Below are 23,452 nucleotides of genomic sequence, written 5' to 3'. Positions count from 1 at the left end.
AAAAAAAGAATTGGCAACAGATGTTAGCTCAGGGAGACTCTTTCCCTGCAAAAAGAAAAAAAAAAACAAAACACCTATGATTCTCTAAACACATTATTTACTTGCTAATCCACATAAAATTCCAATAAGAAATTAAGATACAGAGACTGAGTTACATTTTACTCAGAAATTAGTGTTAAACAACTTGCCCACAGTCACCAGGCCCTGGTGGACAGACAGACAGGATCTGTCCTCCCTGAAGGCCTAGGCTTTTTCTTCTCATCACTGCACCAGGTTCACTTCTTAGCACTAATCAAACATTACACACGCTGGCAGTGGGCTCAGAGGCATAAAGCTCAAGACTTGATGCAAACTGGAGTACAATTCAACTGAAAGGCCAAGGTTTGGCAATATCCAACTTAGAAATCAGAAGAAACTACTCTTTTTTTCTCTCCCACTATTACCTGGGAACCTTCAGTGGGGCAGGTTTAAGCTACTCACACAGAGATAGACACAAAATTGCAAGAAGTTAATTAGTGGCAATATTTGGCTGAAATTATTTGCAAACAAAATCACCATCAGGTTGATATGACACAAACTTAAATGGAATCTCAAACATTCAACCTTTTTCCACTGTAAGACTGCCTAACTCCTACCTTGGACCAAAGCTCAAGTTGTCATAGGCCATTGTGGTTAGTCCAAGTTAGAACTAAAATTCTTACTCAAAACTTTAAGGCCAGCAAGCATTCCAGGGTAATGCTGAAGTGCTAAAGCCGAGATGTGAATGCAGCCCTGACTTGAAAACAGACATTCTGTTCACTATCACACAGAAAAGGTGTTTGCTCATGTTTTCAGTTCGGCTAATGTGATAAAATGGCAGTCAAAATGGATGGGTGAATGGCCACTTTGCTGAAGACTGTTTCTAGCATGTGCCAAGCCTGACACAGATGAGCCAGTATCCTATGGATTCAGTTCTTACACTAGGGACTAAGCACCCCTACCACAATGCCACTTCCACCAGAAGTGGCAGCTCAAGCCTTTCACTGAACGAAAAGCCTAGCCTTCCTCTTATTCTCCATGGGGGCCCACTCTTTCGATTGGCTCCAGTGCCTGGTCCTGCCTCAAGCACCCAGGTGTGATTCTCCCATGGTGACCAATATGGCAGATTTCCAGTAAAACCCCACTCAGTCAGAGCCCCCTAGATGCTTTAATGTCTATCCCTTCATTCATGGAAGCTCCACTGCTTTGGATGCTATACGTCTTCAGAGGTGACCAAACCAAAGATTACAAATGAGAGTTTCTAAATAATTCTGAATGAAGTTTTCCTAATTTCTGTGGTTTAGCAACTAACTAGGCATCATTAATAAAAGTGTAACAAAAAAATTAAGTTCCATTGGAATGTAAATTCCACGAAACCAGCAATTAGAAAAGTGCTGACAGTGAGAATCTGAAAACACGTGTTGAATAAATAAGGGGGGAGGGGGCACTAAGTTATTTTCTCTAGGTTTCTGGCCTCACCTTACTGTACATTTCCCCTTTATCCCAACTGCATGACCATTTTAAAAAACTTCATTCTAAGCCATTTCAAATCCTTCTGGAAATGAGGTAAAAATTTCAAGCTTTCTTACAACCTGTTTGCTTAACAATAGCCAAATCCAATGCTCTTCATAAAAGTGCTACAAGGCCAACAGGTTGCTGATTGAAAATACCAGGAATCCTTGCAGCTCACCTTTCTTCTAGCCACCACAGTACCCAGGTCTATTCTGTAGGACTTCCAGCTTATAGGTCTATGATTAAAACCAATGTGGGAAGTCAACCTGGGAAGTCTAGCCAATGAAGCTTTTTGGGAGGTGCAAGGGACTCTAAGAACAAACCTAGCGTCAGAGAATAGGCTCCTTAACATGCTACAGTTCAAGCATGCCAGGAATGCTCACTACACCAGGGTTATGCAACATTCCATTTAACTTTCCAAAACAAAGGTTCAAGTCAAGACAACAAACAACGCAGAATAACAGGAAGGAACACTTTAGAGTCAGACAGACATGGAGAAAAATTACATTATCTCTGACAAGTTACTTACGCTGATTTCCTTATTGTAAATTACTGGTGTATATCCATGCTTTTCTTCATCCCTCTATCAGTGGATCCCCAGCTTAGCAACTCATGCTCACCATAAACCTCAAATATGCCTACTGAAAAAGATCCTGCTATAACGCTAAGGTACAAGGTGCTCCATTACTCCCACAGCACCACTTCACTTGGAGGATTTAGCCTGACTACGCTACACTCCAGGGCAGGAGCTTCATCTCACTCCCCTTCAGCCGTCCAGTTGCAGGGGATGCACAGTAAGGGTTAGGTTACCAGGACCCAAATGATAGGGAGTAAGTGACTTGCTAATGTACCGTGGCCCAGTCTGGCCTCAAAGTCTCAATGCATTCTGGCCATAAAATACATCCCAGCATAGGATTTTACTTGGGATAAGAAAACCAAACAATGACAATTCAGAATTGTTTTTAAGATCTCATGTTAAAGGAAGTAGAGATTGGTCAGAACTTGCTTCTAAAGGGAACAGTAAGACTACTGAGAATCAAGGAAACCACCTTGAGCCCAATCTAAAATTTTAAATACTGTCCAGCAGCGGAAATGATGAAATATGGCCTCCTTCCTCAATGGCAATGGTTGAGGCTGTCATGGATACAATGAACTAGATGTTTCATTAGGTTCCTTCTAACTTTGAGATTTTATGAACATCTTTAAAAAATTTTTTTAAACCTTGTTTTATATATATATATACACACACACACACACACACACACATATATAAAGCAATCCAACAGTTTTGGCAGATGGCAAAAGCCACACTTGCAAAATTGATTTTTTCAAGAATTTTCATTGTCAAGAAATCCAAGTGTCCACATTTGGGTCATTTAACAAGGGAAAGGCCACAATGATATGGTAATTTCCTTAAAAGAGAAATCTGACCAATAAAATATTCTCATATTCAAGAAAACTAAAGTAGAAAACACATAGCCTAGGACAGTTTAAAAATTCTACAGGCAAAACTTGTATCTTTAAAGAGTGGCCAAAAGCTCTAGTGGACTATCAAGGAGACCGCACAAAACAGAGAACAGCTGGCCTGAATGCCAGTAGCCTAAGCTTACTAGCAGTGATAGATGAAAAATACACACAATTACTATTACGACTAAGATACTGAACATCCCATAACCAACACTTATTCTTGAGGCTGTCAGACTTGCCTCCCTTAAGACTTTGAGGAAGCTGCTGTCTAGAAGAAACTTAAGCTTTCTATAAAAACTGTAGTAATAATTTCCAAGTAAAACTTAATTTTACTCAACCAAATTAGGATGAATCATGAGTGCTTTTAAGGATCTGCAAAAATAAGTATTTTATAGTTGGGAAGCGTGTGTCATATTTGCAAATATGTCCTGAGCAGTCCATGAATTTAAGGACAAAAATGAAAATGGGAAACAAGTCGAAATTAAAGAGATGGAGTAGCCTAACAGGGCGGTGAGCTCATTCAAATGGTCTTGGCACTGCGTCCAGGCACGGCCGGTTCTCGGCTGGGGGCAGCTTTCTTGGCTGTGAAGGCAGATCATGCCCTCTGTCACTCATAGGGAGCAGTTCTGCCCAACTGTCTCTTTTCAACAACTTTATCATCAATCTCTTTATTAACAGCTCCACTGCAGTCAGAAAACGCAAACAAGGACCAACTCTCATGCCAGATTTCTGGAAATCACACAGCACCAGACACCACACAGTGTGAAAGTTTGTAAGGAGGGTGTTGTGCCAAGAGAAAGACAGCATCCACAAGAAACAAGCATAAAGTTGGGACATTTTACATTATTATATTAAAATAATGTACCTGCTTTCTTATGCCTAAAATCTGCAAAGAACCCAAATATCCACATACATGCCTATGTATGGGACTGAGAGGAGTACAGCAATGGCAAGAGGTCATCTTACTCCCCAGAAATAACTTTATTTTGCATTTCCATAAGTCTTCCTGGAGCAAAAAATTGTACTGTATATTTAAAAAAATTTAATGATTTTAGGACTATATGAAATTAGAAAACATACAAGACTGAGATAAACGTCTGCAATGAGCTGTAAGAAACCCATAAAACTGAAATTTTTGAATTATTCAAAATACATATTTTCAGCATGAAATCTGTTGGATCAAAAAATAGCATCTTACAAATTAATTAAAGGAGGTGTCTCTAAAAGGTTTGTGAAGTATTTTTAAGAGACAGATATTAAAAAAATAGTTTGTAATCACATGACTAACATGAAATTAGAAACATCTAAGTGAAGTGAAATGCTGTCTGGATAGTACCAAATACGGAGATGCATGGTACTTAGACTAGGTGACACTTCATTTTAACTGTTAGTTATATTTTACTCAGCCCAAGACATAAGCCTATCATAGGTCAGGATTTAGCCTTAATGCTTTTCCCTTTATTTTGTATTTCAACCTACTGTTGCAATTGTTTGAAAAACACAATAACTACAGGTAAAACACCTTTTTATAAAATGTTTTTAATAGGGTCACACAAGTGGTTAAGTTCACACACTCCACTTCAGTGGCCTGGGGTTCACCGGTTCAGGTCATGGGCACAGACCTACACACTACTTGCTCATCAAGCCATGCTGTGGCGGCATCTCATATAGAGAAGCCAAAATGACCTACAACTAGGATATACAACTATGTACTGGGGTTTCCGGGAGGGGAAAAAAAAAAAAAAGAGGAAGACTGGCAACAGATGTTAGTTCAGGCCAAGCTTCCTCACCAAAAAAAATTTTTTTAAATGTTTTTAAGACTGATAGTATGTAACTTTATTTACACTGTTCCAAATAATGGATTTTGCTGTGCTATGTCTTAGATAAACCACCTTAGGGCTGTGATGCCTGCGCTCAGGTGGAAAAGGAACTCTGCCTCTAAGACCAAAGTGGCACGGGCAAGTTCAAGCCCAGGGTTAATCCCCTGGGGCTTCCAGACCCTCACTGTTTACTGCACAGTGTAAAACAAAACCAACACGTCTTTAGGCTTTCCCATGTCACTTCTGGGACCCAGTAAGAAGGAATGTGGAGGGTTTAGCATAAATCCATTCTCACAACTAAAAAATAAACAAAAACAACATATAAAAACAAAAACTTTAAGCTGGGTAGCAAGGAGAACCCTCTTTTTGATTAAGGGCATTATCCTGTACCTTAGAAATATCATAGCAAGAAATATAAAGTCAGGATTAAAGTACACAGACTGTTCTGTTCTCATTCCAAAAGATACAATTCCCATCCCACTAGCGGAACAGAAAGATACCCACAACAGACAGAAAGTGACTGCCCTGTCTTATTAATATATTAAAGCATGAGAATTTCCAAAGTTAACATTTAAATAGATGGTTTAAACTCTATAAACTCTAAATAATACTGTGCCCTCTGTAGATATGATTTTTACCTATCTGAAAATGTGAAGCATTTAAAAAGACAACTGGAGAAAAAAGCACAATAATTATAATCACAAGCTTTCACACGAATGTGAGCTTTCTGAAATGTGAACTTGATCAGAGCCTTTAGCTCTTGATCAGAAATTCTACCCTTTCCAGGAAAGGCCTATAAATTAGGAGGGGATGAGGAAAGAAAAATGTACTTAAAATTCCATCCCTTTCAACAAGATACATGTATAGTTTGATCAGCTGCAATGATCTTCCCAGAACATTGAGACAAAAGCATGTCTCTGAGGAAGAAAAGCAGAAGTTGACATGACTTCTCAAGTATATGAAGTCACTTCTAGAATGAAGTACATACAATCAGTTCTTAAATACATGGCTCAGAAATATTGATGCTATCTTTCTTGGTGCCAATAAAGCTAGATAAAATGTCACAAGAATTTTTAAACTGATAAGTATAAAGAAAGGATGAATAAATTGATTCTACAAGTATGAGAAACAGATATTACACCGAATTAGAGAGACCACTTGTCTCTGTGTGACTGAAGGTCATGTTTATTACAGAATACAGTTAATATTTCATTTACCAAGTTCACGTCTCAGTTAAGACAGCATCCATTTGTGATTTTGCTTTGAAGAAAAGCTAACAAAAGAGGAATAAAGTGGAGAATTAAAAAACAAAACATACAATGCAGGCTAAAAGGCAACTAATTTTCTTTGTACTATTCTTTATTAGGATTAAAATAGGCAAAAGTATATCCAAAGGATTGTTCAATGACTCCTTAAGTAAACACTTTATGTTTTTGTTTAAATGCTTTAAGCGCACTAATGGTTATTTCCAGGGCTTGGTCTGTAAGTGTGTGTATATTAATGCTTTATCCTTTCATAGATCAATTACTACTTGAAGCTGCTGATCATTTATTGCCACTTGAGTGCAGCCAGAATTAATACTATGCAGAGCTCTAAAACATTTTTCTGTTTGGAGAAAAAAACAGAGGTGTTAATTAGAAAAATACAAACTTTATTCCAGAACATACCTACAGCCACAGAACACACAAACTTTCACTTATCATTTTACTAATTCAGCAAGAAGTATGAAATGCCAAAAGGTCATACAGGTGATAAAACTCACAAAGTGTGATATTCAGTCTCATGTTTACATGTCTATCAAGGTAGAAGTGTGGCAAGCTCAATTCTGTAGGTGTTAATGGAGTCAATGGTGATTTTTACAGTATTTTTCCCTTTTACTGCACGGTCCCAAAAACTAAATTTTATTTTAATAAAAAGCTATCCCACATTATAGTTATATATTTTTATATAAAGTAAAGGTATTAGAATTTGGAATTTCAGAATGCAATATGCACAACCATTTGTCCCTTAGAATAATGGCTTTTACATAAGGAGGTCGGTCCACCTCTCCACTCAAAGCACTTAAGGTAATGATACTGAAGAACTGGCCATCACAAACATACAGAGTGGCACACTCCTAACCCATGAGCTAAAGTATGGCATGTTGAGCATGTGGAGATTTCAGGAAAGCAGTATTTGATTTGGGTTTAGTAAAATGAGAAATAGGATCCTGGCTGGTTGTGGTCTATAATCCTAAATTCACTGAAAAACAAGAGTGCCACCTGCTGACATTAAAGATAAAGCACCAACTGCTTTGAGAAGGAAGCACATCGGAACACCGTCTACATGCGTGGAGCAAATACATAGAAAAAGCACAGTGTCCACACACACACAATATTTTAGAGGATGGCACAGCTGAAAGTGAATTAATAGTAACCATATTCGTGTTTTCCTCCCTAATGATCAATTATATGAAAAACAAATACCTGATTATGTGAGATATGAATTAATATTAAGGCTGCTGCTAATGGCATAAATTAACCAGAAATAAATCTTTTCTAAATGTAGCCAAAATAAATTCTTTTGCAAATCCTCACTTAGAGCAATACTCTAAACTTATGAATAGGAGCAATTCTATCACTGAAAAAACAAAAGAAATAAAAAGTCAGTCAAAAGAAATCATCCAACTGTGAGATTGTGCTGTTTTTTTTTTATTGTGTTTTCAATGGAGAAATACATCATCTGTTTACAAAATAGCTCTTGAAAAATACAAGGAGTACAGATACTATAAAACAAAGCAAACTCCAGTCATGAGACACTACATACATCATGCGAAAGCAACAGTCTGATCTCCAGGTTATGAAAACTAGAATTAAAAAGTCACTACACAAAAAAGGTCCAAGTTTCCAGCTTGGCAAAACTTGGGTGCAGTTACATGAAACGTTTAATAAACCGAATTTTTTTTTCCCCAATGTGTAAACAAAATGACAAGACTAACTCTGTGCCTGGCAATTTTAATCTAACTCTGAAGCTACACAAAACACAGACACCTTGTACACTTCACCTGTTAGTATGACCATCTTTTCTTCCTAGGTGGTGGGAGGAAAGGCAAGGTGACTGTGCAGAGCAAAGATGTGGGAAGTAGAAGTATTGTATACTAGACATTATAAAGTGTGGTAAAAAGAAAGCCTCAATTAATGCATAGCCTAAGGGGGAAAAGACTACACTCCAACTTTGGAAAATTAATTTAGAAGGACAGGGGAAGAGTTTAAGTAATTGCAGTTTAACATGAAAAATACAGATGTGATATAGAATGGAGCACAATGGAGGATTCAGAAAACATGCTCATCAGAAAAATCTGTTAGGTTTGCTTTGTCCAGATTAAGAAACAATAACTAAGTTTATCAACATCTGGCATCCCTCATACTTTGTAAAGATGGATGTTCTGCTGCTTAATTATGAGGAATTATTTTCTTTAAAGAAAGGAGTTCCTAATCTATCGATAGGATAAAACAAAATGAAAAAGTAGAGAGCTGACTAGATGTCAAGTACTTGCTAGAAATGATTTTTAAAATGTTTCTACATGTAAAATTTACTGACAAATTTTGGTCAACCATTTAAAAATAAAAATCAGTTTAAAATTCTTGGAGAAAACGCCTTTTTGCCCACGTTTAAAATTGAAAATCAACTTTACTAGAGACAGGAGTTCTGTGGAGTGTACAAAATTCCTCATGTTTAGAGGTCAAATGGCCATCCAAGATAGATATCATGTTCCACACGCATTACTTTTAGTCACCCTAAAGTTCTAGCCATGGGACCAAAATGTAGTGTTCTGTGCCATGTGGCCACAGGGTCACTGGTTTCACATCATGGCTTAAAAAAATACTGGCATTTTGGGTTTTATGAAATAAGTCCTACCTTATGCATACAAGCAAAAGGAAAAAGAAGGGAGAGGGAGCAAAAAGCTTTGTTTTTTCAAAGACAAGAGACTGAAAGCAAAAGAATACGGAGCTTTAATAAGCTCAAAGAAAAGTATCTGCTGGCTGATCGCTGATTTGTATGCACTCTAAAACAATTCTATAAATAAAACCAATATATCATTTCTTAATCATGACACCACCAAAACCAAGTATTTCCTAATTATTCTTTCAATGTCAAATATATACCCTGGAGTTGACATTTCATTTTGAAGGGTCACAGCTACCCCATAAGGACTGAACTAGATGTACTCTTACCCTTCTCTGAAGTCTAACAGTACACCACTGCACAATGGTATCCAATTCGAAGACTAATGGTAAAGAAAACTCTTCAGGAAAAAATGAAAATCCATCAAGTTGAAAATCTAAAATTAGTTCTACTTTCTAATAAAAAAAATACATAAAAGTGCATCATCAGAATAAGGAATTCTTATGCCAGTTTGTATTGCAAATTTTCCAACAATGCATCAAACATAAACCCAATCCAGATGTCAATTATGGATACAAATATAGCTTGAGGTTTTTTTTTAAAGGCAGTAATTTTTTGAAATAGTTAATGCAACTGTTGCTAACACAATAATAATAGTACTCCTGGCTTCACATACTAACCTGTAACCTGGACTTCCGATCAAGTGCTGATTAGCCCAGTAAGGGAGGTCACAAAAAACCTAAATCCATTTTCAGTCGTGTCTAGTCTTGTACCCTCCATTCTCCTTTTTTAGCATTTGAAGACAACAGGTGGAGTTGGCAGATATTGTTTATGGACCCCTGAGGTTGTTTTTACCGATTCAATCTCAGTTTTATTGAATTCTTGATAACAGGAATAGGATTTGCAGGGAGAGCAGGGATATCGGAAAGGTCTGTACTGGATGTTTTCTGAGAACAAAAGCAAAGAACACAGCATTGTTCAAAGCACTGTAACTTAATGAGATTTACTTTCCACTGCTTCATTTTCTAAGAAATGGACAGGAGCTTATAAGAACAACTAAAAATTTAAGAAAAACACTCTAAAAGAGTATCAAAATGGAGTGCAAATGAACATAACCATTACTATAAAATTATCCATTCTACACTTGGAGAAATTTTCAAAAACTTAAGTAGGAATACATTAGCAATATACAGAAAACTCCTAAGTAATTTCAATTACAGCGTCTATAAACACATTCCTCTAAGAATCACCTATCATATAATTATTAAGTTCATGTTAAACCATATTTACTTGTAATAACACTAACAGCTGTAATATTAACTGGTATTGGAGCACCCCCATGTGGGAGAATACTTAAAGTTCACCCTATGCACAGGAGCAGCAGTTATCAGTAAATTTATTATTTTCTGACCCTGTAAATTATAAAATTAAATCTACACAAGTGAGAAATAATTTAATTATTCTACATTTCAGGGAAGTTTTATTATGTTAAAAAACATGAAATCACAAACCTTCTTTAACATTCAAGAACATAGAGATTAATTTTTAAATGTTTTATTATGGAAAGTTCCAACCATACACAAAAGTAGAGAGAGCATTATATAATGAATTCCCGTGTATTCATTATCCAGCTTCATCAACTGTCACATCAAAGCCAATGCACTGTCCTCCCACCTTCACTCCCAGATTATTCTGAAGCAAATCCCAGAGATCCCATCATTTCACCTGTAAATATTTCAAGTTTATCTCAAAACAGTAAGAATTCTTTGTTAGACACAGCCACATTATAATCAACTCCCAGGAAATAAATATGCCCTTTATACCATCACATATAGGGATGTATTTTTTAAAATCAACAGTCACCCTTTTTTAACTGTGTGATTTTTCTCTCAATGGCTTGTGGATTTTTTTTTACTGGGAAGAAAATTCTACTTCCTAATAAAAATATCTAAAAGGCAAACACACATGGGTACTAATTACTATAGGGATGAACCCACTAAGACAAAACTGTGTCAATAGTTCCCTAGACAGTAACGTGGCAAACCAAAAGACATGCAACCACAATTACAGGACAGTTTAATAAGTTTGATAAAACAAATGTGTCCATATGTCAGTATCAAGCACCAGATTTCCTAATGTTGTTTTAGTTACTTCCCACCCCCCCAATTTTTTATTAGATACAGGTTATGGAACTAAAAGACACTCTAGAAAGTATGCATATTTAAATCTTTAGGGACAACGAAGGTTAACAGTCAGCAAAAACACATTTTAAAATTATCACATTAAAATAACTCTGAACCACAAAGTAGCAAAACATCTCTGTATCAGTTCAGCAACATCACTCTACAGCAGAGTTCTCTCAGTTACTGCACAGAGGTTACCCAGTTTAATGTCTACTTAAAGAAGATATTTACTTTATGTCAGAGTTTGACCTAGACTTTGGAGTTTTATTCCATCTGAAAGGATTCAAGAAAATTATTTCACAAACAAAACGAAAGCTCACAAATCAATGAAAAAAGATTCCAGGTGCCTACTACTGTATACAAGGGATTGTTACAAGGAGAATTTCTACAACAAATGAAAAAATAATTTTAAAGAAGTATGGGTTACATTAAAGTAATAATTGAAAATCAGAGGTGAAAAGTGAGGCAGAAACACATTTTAAAAATACAAAGATCATATTAAGCTGCAAAAACATCCATGAAAAACGGTTTTTAATTGTCATAATTTAAATTTCACTCTGACCTATAAATAAAAACCTCCATATGAACACTCTGTATTGTGACTAGTGAGGATTTAAATGATCTGCAGTATCAAACAATACAGAAGGGTACGATGAGTTAGCATCTTGACAGTGCAAAAGAATGGTTCCATCAAATCCAGTGCTCTACTTTTAAAATATAATAAATACATTTACAAGCTAGTAAGTAATTACTTTCACAAAGGTAATTTTAATAGACTTCTGTATATGTTCATTTTAGTTCATTAGACCACACTAATCTTAACAACATTTATAAAACTCTCCTTGCTTTTTGCACTTAGTACCTGAGAGGCCAACAGAGAAGCCGCTGTCTGAATAGTTTCTGATTGAGTTGTACTTGTCTCTGTATCAAGTTGTTCCTGTGAGACAAAGAGGACGGGGGAGGAGAGACTTAAAAAAGAATGTAAGAACATAACTGGGTTTGGTGGCTAATAAAGAAGACAAGCTGGAAGACAGGAAGGATCAGGAGAAAGGTGCGACCATATTACAAAATCATTATTAAGCCTTGTTGTAGGTTATTTCACCATTTCAGATACACATAAATTTCTATTTGCCTACTTAAGTCTTGTAAGGCATGGTCAAAATATCTCATGACTTTCCAACTAGCTCCAACTTGGACATTTTAGGCAAACAATAATTAAAGACACGCACAGGCACATTATGAAATGTTGCCCAGACAATAATTAACAGAATATAAACCCAAGCTCTTAGCTATGTGAAAAAAAAACCAAAATGCATTCAGTATTATTAAATAAAATTACCCAGAAGCACAAAAATTGCTCCCACGCCTTTAATTAAAAGTAGGAAAAGTCTCTAAAACATTTCTCCCTCCCTATGGTCTCCCTTCCCCTCCTCAATAATCAATGTGCTGATTCTACACTAAGTATAATGAGAAAATACAGGGTGAACCACTCCATTCCACCGCTCTAACTTTTCTAAAGCAGAAAATAATACATATATACACGCACAAATGAAAAACATATAAAAATTTGAATTTCTAAAAAACTATATACACTAACAAAACAATGAAATACCAATTTTCTCCTTTGAAACTGAAAAGGGTAAGTAGGGTATAAGAAGTAGAAATGGAAGAAATGCAGTCTTTCTGAAGCACAATTTGGCAATACGTATCAAGTGTTAAAAGTAAGCGTACTATCTGCCTCAGTAATTCCTCTTTCATTAATTTATCCTAATGAAATAAACATAAACGATGGCAAGTATTTAGCTACAGTCAATACTATAGCAAGAAAGAGTAACTTTCTCTTTTTAACAGAAACTATTGCTAACAATAGGGAACTGGTTGAATAAAATATGGTAACAGCCTTAAGACAGCATTCTATGCAGTTATTGATATTTTGTAGTTTATATAATGACATGAACAATTTTTCTTGGTTTAAAGAGTGAATACATATTTAACAGCAAAGGAACTGGTAGGTATACACACACAAAATCTACAAAGACACCAAAAGAACACTTGCTGAAATATCAACCCTGGGAATGTGGATAACTTGGGGGAAGGAGGAAGATTTCCAATTTTTCTATAAGCAGAAAAAAGTTAAAAGCCTTCAGTACATTTCAATTTCTGAAGAAATGATGTTCAAAGTCTAATTCGGTTTGGCTAAACCATTCTCTCCCATCCCATCAACTTCATTTCAAGCCCCATGCACCCCAAGTTCTAGTCAGAAGCTTCTGCCAATAACTGCTTCTCTAAACACACCATACTCTCAACCCAATAGTGAGATGACCTTCTCATCCCGGACTGCCAAAACTTCTACGTGCCCTTCCAGGACTACCTGAGATGCTACACCTTCCTTGTATGAAGGCTTTTACTATCTCAGCAGTCACAAATCACAACTCACTCCTCTTGCCCCTCGCCACCCACAGCAGCCTCAATTACCCTCATTTTCTTTGATAAATGTAATTAATTGTCTCTACCTCTTCTCTACTTAATTATAAGTTCCTTTAAAGGTAAAGAACATTTATCCCTTATCACTCTATTCCATTCAGCGTCTCCCAGATTACCCTGCATCTAGTATGACCTCAAACATTAGAGAAATTCAATTTCAGCATTATAAATTAACATTAAAAAGGGACAGACACTACTCTAAAAACAATACTGAAAACAATCTAAAACCTACAGAACAAAACATCGTACAATATTCTAGAGACATTTCTATCACATGTTCCGTACTGTTAACTGTGTATGTATTCCAAGGCTAAATTAAGTATACCTTTGTTTCTGTTTTATCATGTCCACTCAAAGCAAGACAGTTAGCATCTTCACTTGTTTCATCCTGTTTTTAAAAAAAAAAGCTTTATTCTCTAAAAAGAAAATTTAGATTATTTGCCAATCAATACTTTAATTTATAAAAATGTTTAAAATTATAAAATAATTTAACCCGTTAAGGTCAAGTATGGCCTTAAAATAGATTACTGGTTCCCTTAAAGGAATTTTTTTTCATATTAACAAATTTAATCTGGCTTCAGTATCTACCAAAATTAAAATGAACATAAGGAAAACTGTTATTGTTGATCATCACCAGTTAAAGTACATTCCCCAAACGACTAGGTTCATAAAACATTTTTTGTAAGGAAGAGAAAAAGGGTTCCTTGATCAAACAATTTAGGAATTTGGAATACTATCATCCAATTCTGGGAGAGTATACATACATTAGCACATGAAAGGTTCTGTGAAGTTCTATGAAGAATATCTCTAACTTTCCCAAACTTACTTAATCACAGAATCTCCCCACTTATTAGCAAGACCTTTATTAACAAGCCTTAATAATTAACATCCTGAAGAATAGGAGGTTGGGGAAATGCTCTTTTCAGTTCTTAATTTTAAAATGTATTATAATTCTATTCAAAACAAACAACTCACTTTTGGTAAAGAGGGAAAAGCAGAAGCCAAAAATAGCTGTACTTTCCAATTCCTACACTGACTTGCAATAAACATCACTTTCTTAAGAAAAACCATTTTGACACTAATTTCTCTGATTTACTAGGCAAAACTCAAATTTAACTGTAAATGTGGCTTTCAAACAAGACAAAGAGCCCACAGGTGAACTTACAGAGCAGAAGAGATTTAATAGCAATAGCAACCGATTCCAATAAGGACCTTATTTGTGTCCTGCAAACATACCATCTTGAGAGAGCAATGTAAGTCAAAACAAGGCAAATTTCAATACTGACCGGATATGTGACACTATGGAATTATTGCTAATATTGGCAAATATACCAATATATATACACACACAAATATATATGGTGGTAATATACTGTAGTTGTGTTTTTTTAGATATACACTGACATATTTATGGTAATTACAATGACATGCCTGAGATTTGCTTCATAACAATTGGGAAGGAGTAGATGTGTAGACGAAACAAGGCTAGTTGTGAGATGTTAACTAGTGAAGTTAACTGATGCAAACAGGACTGTTATAATTTTGTACATGTTTGAAATCTTCCATAAGAAAAAGGTTTTAATATGTATATATAGTATCATTCAGTCATATAATCCAGGTGATAGGGCAAATTTTTTTTTCTATTTTTATCTTAGATTCCTACCTTTTATATTTATTTGAAAAGCTTTAGAACATGATGCAAATTAAGCAGAACTAAACTACCTGACAATACCTAAAACTCTCACATCTATATACACGACAGTGTATTATTAATTGAGTAGGACCAGTGTTTCTTTCTGGTTTGCTAAAATTTCTACTACCAAGTACTCATTAACAGAGAATAAAAGACCCAGGAGCTTCAAAATTAAGGTATTTCTAACAATCTTCTTCAAGAACTTTAGCACCATGAGATTTAGCCTCTGTTCTAATCCTGGCTCTGACTTTAATTAGCTTTAAAATGGGACAGCCACTGAATCTCAAGATCCTCTTTTGGGAAATCAGGAGATTAGCCTATGAGATAACCTAAGATCTCATCTCTATCTTAAAATTCTGCTTTTGTTAGTCAACTCCATGGAGCTGTCACAAGCAAAACCAAGACTGTGAGGAAATATATAGAACAAAAAACTGCAAGGAAAAAAGAGAGAAATCTATCTTTTAAAGTATACTTAAGAGACATCAATCAATTAAAAAAAAAGTCTGTGGCAATCAGGGACATTTGAGCACTAACTAGATATTTGATATTAAGAAACTTGATTTTTCTAAGTGAGTTAAGTTTATTGTGTTAATGTTTTCTTTGTTGTAATCCTTATCTTTTAGATACATGATTTTAAAAATACTAATGAAATGATATGATGTCTGGATTTTGCATCTAAATAATCCAAGTATAAGGGGAAATGGAAAAGAATTAAGGGTATAGGGATTGGCCAAGTTCGTTATACCTGAAGCAGCATCATGGGTACATGGGCACACGAAATGATTCTCTTTAGTTGTGTATATATTTTAAATTTCCTGTATTAAGTTAAAAAATTCTATATTTCTATTGCCTGTCTAAACTAGACAGGAAACATGAGTGTCTTCTACCAAAGTAAGTGCCAATGAAATTACAAACATTGTGCAGGTACACATTTAGTCAAAGCTCTGAGAGAGCCATTAAGGAATTAAGCCATTACCATCAAGGAAATGGAATGATAGGCATCTACAGTTATCCTTATATATACTTTACTAAGGTAAAAAGAAATGTGAATTCTGAAACGCTCTGACAACTCCAAATATCAACAGACAGAATGTGGAATTATACCAAAACTAGCAGGTTCTTAGGTTGCTGCATAAGAGAATCATGTAGCAATGGGGCTTTTGATAAAAGATCCCCAGGCCTAACTCCTGGAGACTCTCTGATTCAGTAAAACTGGAGGAGGCGCCCACATCTCTATAAACAAACAAAAAAACAAATCTGAAAAAGTAACTCTGATGTACAACTGAGTTTGAAAATCACTGCCTTAAGAGATAATTATACAGACACAGATAGGTTCCCAGAATACATCTTGTAAGCTATAATATACTAAACTCATTTTCATTCTCATTAGCATCATCAGAGTGACAAAATGCATCAAACTATTCATATTTAGTTAATACTATTTCCAAAAGATCTAAAACAAAAGGCTTTGGAATAAGCTAGGGAACAGAACACTCAAAGAGACAATAATTTTTCTCCATTACAGATCAAAACACCCCCATGAGAAACCTAGATTTTTTTTCCCATTCTAAACAAACTTTGGCGTAATGAGTAAGTTCCTAAATAACAAACTTCTGGCCGAAAATCACAATGAAATTAGTGGTTTTGGACTGTCATTTCTGGGGCAATGGTGAATGTCTCACTAATAGGAAAACAATGTAAGAGTGACTCCAGGGAGCAAGAAATCTGTGTAACGAGGCTACTTCTATTTTAAGATACACACCACAATCAATGTACACTTTTGAGGGTTTTTCTAAAACTATTTAAGACTTTGACAAGGTACATCAGCCACTATAAAAAGTGAAAGTACCGCTAGAAAATTTCCTGAAGGGTTGGAGGAAATCATCATTCAAGGTCCCAAAACTAATCTGGCTTTGCAACTTCGGGCAGTCATGCAGTGAGAACTCTCTGAGAAACTCTCGGATGCAGTGACCCTATTACCAAGTACAGAGTAGGAATTCCAAAACTCCATTTCTGTGTCCAAAAGGACCATCGAAGAATCAGTACACATAAAAGATATCGTTATGAGAGAATAATAAATTAAGATGACACATAAGTCCATGCTAAACTATGTTACAGACTAGACATGCTGTACAAGTTTGAATGAGAGGCACAGCTTTACGGAAGAGGTAGTTACCGAGAAGAGGAGAAATGGTGAAGAGAAGCCATGTACTAAAGCACTACCTACAAAGTTTCTAACTGCTTTCCTCCTTGCTCCTCCTCAATTTTGGCTCACGAAAGGTTGTTCCACTGGATTTTAAAATATCAAGCTGGTATTCCCATGATTAATATATAGATACCTCTTCTGTTTTGGTTTTCTTGGGACTCTCTTCTTTATGAGGTGAGGATGTCCTCTTGACTCCTACTATAGGATTAGGTATTTTTGTTGCTGCATTTCCTGAAGGTCTAGGTGGTGGGTTTACCAGACGTGTTGAAGAAACAACTCTGGAGACCGTAGGCTTTGGTGGTGGTGAAATGGCTGGTTGTGTGGCAGTTTGAGGAATGCTTTCACTCGATGTACCTAAGTAGTAAGTATATGAATACATAAAAATTAAATCGTATCAACATCAAGTTATAAATAAAGCTTTAAGTCTCTGAATTTGATTTCACTGATTTATATGAAAATAATAAAATGGCATCAAAAAAACTGAATTTAAACTACTTAACAAATAAAGCCCCCTTTCAAAATGAAGGCTAAACCAAATATAAGGTAAGTATTCTCAAACTTGTCAAACCAATCTCCTTACCCCCTGAGCTTTCACTGGAATTTACTTGTGGCACAGAAACTTCAGTAGCCTGTATGTTGGTCACAGATGCTGCTGTTACAGCTGGAGCAGGACTGTTTCTGCTAAAAAAAAAAAAAAAGTAAAAAAGTAAAAAAGCAAATAAAGAGGAATAAAATAAAATTCAATAACAAAATGCACAGGAGTTATTTTCTGAAGTAAATGATTCTTTAGTGTCACCTCTCATACATACACATCTGTAACTCACTGTATTTGATAAAACATAACCAACAATGGAAAGTACACTGTAAAGTAGTGCTGTCCAAGAGAACTTTCTGTAACAATGTCCTATATACCTGCGCTATCCAATACAGTAGCCCCTATACAGATAGAGCTACACTGCACTTGAAATATGGCTAGTAAGAAACTGTATGTTCCATTTGATTTAATATTAAGCAAATTTAAACTGCCACATGTGGCTAGTGGCTACTCACATTAGAACAGTTCTAAAAAAACCTGTTTTTACCTGATTTGGGGTATAAGAAAATCCTATGAAAAGCTATAAACAAGAAAATGGTCTGAGAAATAGAAGTAAGTTTCTGCACACAAAATCTGAGGGTTCATGAAACCCTAAAAGCCGGTCCACAGTGGCCCAGATAAACAACAAAGGCTCTCACACCCCAACCCCTCCTTCAATACTCTGGACCCCACTCCCTGCTGTCATCTCAGGAAAGTCACATCATCCCTCCTCCACTCTCCTATCTCTCCAACTTTTCTCTCTCAAATCCTATACATTTGCATTTAAATAATCTCATTTTTATTACCTCCTGAAAGAAAAACAAAAGCAGAAAAGTCCTCTGTGGTTCCTCTCTCTCAGCTATGGCTCACACTCTCCAACTGTTGTGTGCAACACTAGAGAAGTCAGATTGTTGGTGCCTACGGGACATTCTCATACAACCACAGAGCAGTCAGTCAGCTTATTAAAGCTTTGGAGCTCACTGGTACACAGAGTAAATGAAGTCAACAGAGCGGGTGTTGCCACACCCCCAGGGAGAACACAAAGATGAGATAAAAGACTGAGAAGAAAGCTCTCAAGAGCACAAACATCTAATGATTCAACAGAAAAGGAGTCAGCCAAAGAACCACCACAGACACAGGAGAAAACATGAAATAGCTAGCAAAGTGGCTAGTACATAACAAATAGCATTTGTTGAGCAAAAACAAAATTATAAACTAAAACCCAGAAGTCTTATTTACAGAAGTTAATATTACTTCACGAAACTAATATTAAACTTCTGAAATTATTTAGTATGTACACCTATTTTACATACATGTGCACAAACTCAAAGTACACAAAGATTTACAAATCCTAAAATTCTTAAAATTTCTACTTCTTCACTCAAAAAAAAATCATTGAAAATAAAAATCCGGGGGCCGACCCAGTGGTGCAGTGGTTAAGTTCGCATGCTCTGCTTGGGCGGCCTGGGGTTCGAAGGTTCAGATCCCAGGCACAGACCTACACACCACTTATCAAGCCCTGATGTGGCAGCATCACACATATAAAATAGAGGAAGACTGGCAGAGGTGTTAGCTCAGGGACAAGGAAGACTGGCAATAGATGTTAGCTCAAGGCCAAGCTTCCTCACCAAAAAATAAAATAAAATAAAAATCTGGAGTTAACACTCTAATAAAATGGGGAATTGTTTTAAAACTACAAGATTTAGAGGTCATGTTCATGCCTGATGTCTTCAGATTATGCATGATTACCCTAAAAAACACATCACACATATTCAAAATCCAAGGAAAGAAAACTGAAGCCATCCTCTGCACCTCGGCATTTTCCATTTCATACTCATCCAAAGAATCATCCTAATCTGCACCTTCGCCAGTGGTTAGACTTTAACTAAGAATCCAATTTTTAAAACTGCTTTTTTAAAAACTAAGATATAACATACACTCATAAAAGTGCTCAAGTTTTAATTATCAACTCTATAATTAAGAAAGTGATCAATGTAACCATCATAATTTAAAACGTGAGCAGCACCGTGGAAGTCTACCAGAAACAGCTCCCTTTAAAATATGGTAGTGTATCCATCTTAAAAAACTCTGCAAGGAAATACTACAAAGTTTCACAGAAGTTAAACAGAAATATGGCTTTTTGTGTTCTAATTTTTACCACCATAGCCATGCATTTCTTTCATAATAAAAATCTTTAGCTGCTTTAAATGTTTTGAAAGAGAGACAATTCTTGAAAAAAGTTACTTCTAACTAAAACCTGGAAGATGAGAGGAGGGTGCAAAAAGATTGGGCAAGGTTCTACTAGGAGTGGGGATCAACTCAACAGCACTAACAACAAACGCAAAACCAGACCACATAGATCTTTAGCTTCTTTAGAAGATCCCTAATGTTTTCACAGGTAAGTTCCCCTGCTACATGGGCCTCAGCAGCTCCAGGGCAGAAAGGTGATTTTGTCCTTCTTGTCTGTTCTCCTTAGCATATCACACAGTTCTCTGTAGGCAACAGGTGTCTCAAGACATGAAACTGGAGGCGTTATAATGCTAACTTTCATTCATATCTGAATCAAGACGTACCTGTCCCCAAAATGGAATACAAGTATGACACAGTAGGACAAAAACAAAAATTACTTTCCACCAAACTAAGTTAAATTGCTATTTTTAAAAAACTAGGGACTGGCCCTGTGGTGTAGTGGTTAAGCTTGGCATACTCCACTCAAGCGGCCAGGGTTCGCCAATTCAGATCCCGGGCATGGACCTACACCAATCGTCTGCCATGCTGTGGCAACAACCCACATACAAAAGTAGAGGAAGACAGGCACCGATGTTAAGCTCAGGGCTAATCTTCAAGCAAAAAAAAAAAGAGAGAGAGAAGATTGGCAACAGATGTTAGCTCAGGGCAAATCTTCCTCAGCAAAAAATAAAAACAAAAAATTAGAAGACGGAATAAAAATAGTATCTTGAATAGATGACTTCAACAACAAGAGAATATACCAATGTGTTTAGTAAATGGCCATTCCACTTTCATTCCCTCTTTTTCCTTACCCCTGAGAGCTGCCAGAACTGTTCAATGGACTGGTCTTCATAGCACTAGTAGGTGAAGGCACAGACATGCTGTTATCACTGTCCATAGACAAGTCGAGGCTGCTGTCATTTAGAGGTGTCAATCTGACACCTTCCGTTGAATGCTGTAATTAATAAAATATTTAATCAAATATATCTTTATTTTACCTAGATCTTTGAAACACGAACATCTTTTACTTGACGGATAAATGATTTCTACCAAAAAGCAGAAATCAATAAATCTACAAAAATCACAAATCTAAGTATCATGCTGCCCATGAAAGGCAAAGATTTGGGAGACACATACTTCCTGATTTCTAAGAGGCATTCAACCTAACTACAGTTTTTCTGTGGGAGAAAAAAGGAGAAAGGAATGCTACATTAAACATACACACTGAATGTAAGACATACTGCAAATTAAAAAGCACTGTGATATGAAAACACAAATCTTAAATGAGAGGACTAGAAATATATACACGCACATACAAATATTAAGAAAAAAGTCTTTTAATGATAAACACAACATTAACAATGCATATCTCTGGCTAGTGGGATTAGAAGTAATTTTTTGTTTGTTTATAGATTTTTTTACTATGCTACAATGAACTTAAAAATTGTGGAATTTCAAAAAAATTATCAAGTAAGTACAACTTAGTTCCACTCCTATTTATAAATAAATGAGCCGCTCTCAAAAGCAAGAGATTTCTAGCATTCTAAGTGCAACTTAGGATTTTAACATGGTACATTTAATAGTGTAAATTATCCTGTGAAAACAAAAGGAGAAATAATTTCCTGAAAACTAAACCTAATATCCACATATAAATCCTACTGCTGGATCTGCTTCTTAAAAGTCCAAGCACTTAGGGCCAGCCCTGTGGTCAAGTTGTTCAAGTTCCACACACTTCGCTTTGGCAGCCCGGGTTCGTAGGTTTGCATCCCAGGTGTGGACCTACACCACTCATCAGCCATGCTGCGGAGGCATCCCACATACAAAGTAGAGGAAGACTGGCACAGATGTTAGCTCAGGACTAATCTTCCTCAAGCCAAAAAAAAAAAAGAAAAAAAAAATCCAAGCACTCAAAAAGAGTTACTTAATGTAGGAAAACCAAAATGAAGCTTAAAAAACTACAAACGGTTCTACAGGATGAAAGCTGATTCCTAAAGTGACTTACAAAGTTTGTTTCTGCAATCAATGCTATTATAATATCACACTGATTTTTTCATCCTATTTTTTTCTAGCCTCAGTGTTCACGTACGTACAGAAACATTTTAATGGAAATGATTTGCATTTTTGACAAAAACTCAATACTCCGTGTGTGTGTGTGGTCTGTGTGTGCTCTCCAGTTCCCCAAATGAGACAATATTCTAATCTTTGATTTAGCACTATGGAGACATCACTATATACATCAATCAGTATTGATCAAATGGGGAAGATGAGATTTGCCAGAATGGAGAGGAGAAAGTAATGCCACTTGCTTATGAAGTCAGTTGTGAATCAAATTCTAAATAAGCCCCTTTCCTGTGCAAAAATGCTACCAATCTCACTCTCCACCAGATAAGGATTTGTTCAGTAAGCAATTTATACTCAGTTCTACATAGTTACCTGCCCGACCAGGTGATCAAACACCTGTGAGATAACAGGCCACTGGTGGGGATGATCTATGAATATGAACGTTTTTTAACTAGTTGGTCTGAACACAAAACAGTATTAAGCTGCTTTACCTCTTTGTATTAAGGTCAGCAGAAGAGACTTCAATGCCAAAAAATCATAAATATTCTATCAAAACTTTCTAACAAAAGATAAATAAAGACAAAACATACTACAGAGAGAAATAAACACACACACTTTGCCTTCAGACTTAGATCCAATTCACATCTCATACTACATGACCTTGGGCAAGTTTTTAACCACTCGGTTTTTTCTATAAGAAATAATACCTATGGGTTGCTGTACCATTAAATATAGAAAAATACTGGCTTAGTGCTTTGCAAATAGCAGTTAATAAAAGGACGCTATTAATAAGAGTCCAAAGAAAAGATTCATGGATCTAGAGTTCTAGACAGTTGTTGCTTATAAAAACAAGGGTGTTATTTTACTAGTGGAAACTTGGAAATGATCTAAATGATATCAAATAGAGGATAGATTTAATCATACTACAGCCATACAAAGAATTACTAAGCAGTCACTTAGAATTTGTAACGTAATGAAACTGAACAGATTGTCACAAAACAGTAAGTACCCAAGAAAGCCAGTCACAAAATGGGAATTATCATCAAAAACCTTTTAAAAATACATATTATAGGCAGTTACGTATGTGCAGTGAAGAGTCTGTATAGAAATAAACTAAAATGTTAAGAGTAGCTATTAATGGGTGATGAGATTATAGTTAAACTTTATTTGGTAACTACAATTTTGGGACTAAACCAATAAATTTCTGATCATCAATCATTCTTTTTATATTCCAGAAGATTATATCTAGATAGATATTACCTTAAGAAACAGAATAAAAATAGAATTTACTTAAAATGAATGCTAATTGTTCCAAATATC

At 35.8% G+C, this 23,452-nt stretch overlaps 1 protein-coding gene across 6 annotated transcripts in view; it reads right to left on the bottom strand.

The window, feature by feature from the left end:
• Positions 1 to 7,486: 7,486 nt before the first annotated feature.
• Positions 7,487 to 23,452, bottom strand: part of PAPOLA (poly(A) polymerase alpha) — a 56,281-nt gene continuing 40,315 nt past the window's right edge. The window contains exons 17-22 of one of the 6 annotated variants that reach the window (XM_046647821.1): positions 20,884 to 21,026; positions 17,849 to 17,946; positions 17,402 to 17,622; positions 13,695 to 13,757; positions 11,748 to 11,822; positions 7,487 to 9,649 (exon numbers count right to left, since the gene is read on the bottom strand). In XM_046647821.1, the coding sequence (XP_046503777.1) occupies positions 9,554 to 9,649; positions 11,748 to 11,822; positions 13,695 to 13,757; positions 17,402 to 17,622; positions 17,849 to 17,946; positions 20,884 to 21,026 (696 nt within the window). In that variant the 3' untranslated portion in view covers positions 7,487 to 9,553. Of the gene's footprint in view, positions 9,650 to 11,747; positions 11,823 to 13,694; positions 13,758 to 17,401; positions 17,623 to 17,848; positions 17,950 to 20,883; positions 21,027 to 23,452 lie in introns of all 6 variants that reach the window. The other 5 variants (XM_046647819.1, XM_046647823.1, XM_046647822.1 and 2 more) reach the window with 5 other exon arrangements.

The sequence above is a fragment of the Equus quagga genome, chromosome 20 (assembly GCF_021613505.1).
Source record: "Equus quagga isolate Etosha38 chromosome 20, UCLA_HA_Equagga_1.0, whole genome shotgun sequence".
NCBI lineage: Eukaryota > Metazoa > Chordata > Mammalia > Perissodactyla > Equidae > Equus > Equus quagga.
Note: the sequence above shows the minus strand (reverse complement) of the source record. Positions and strands in the feature narration are given on the sequence as shown.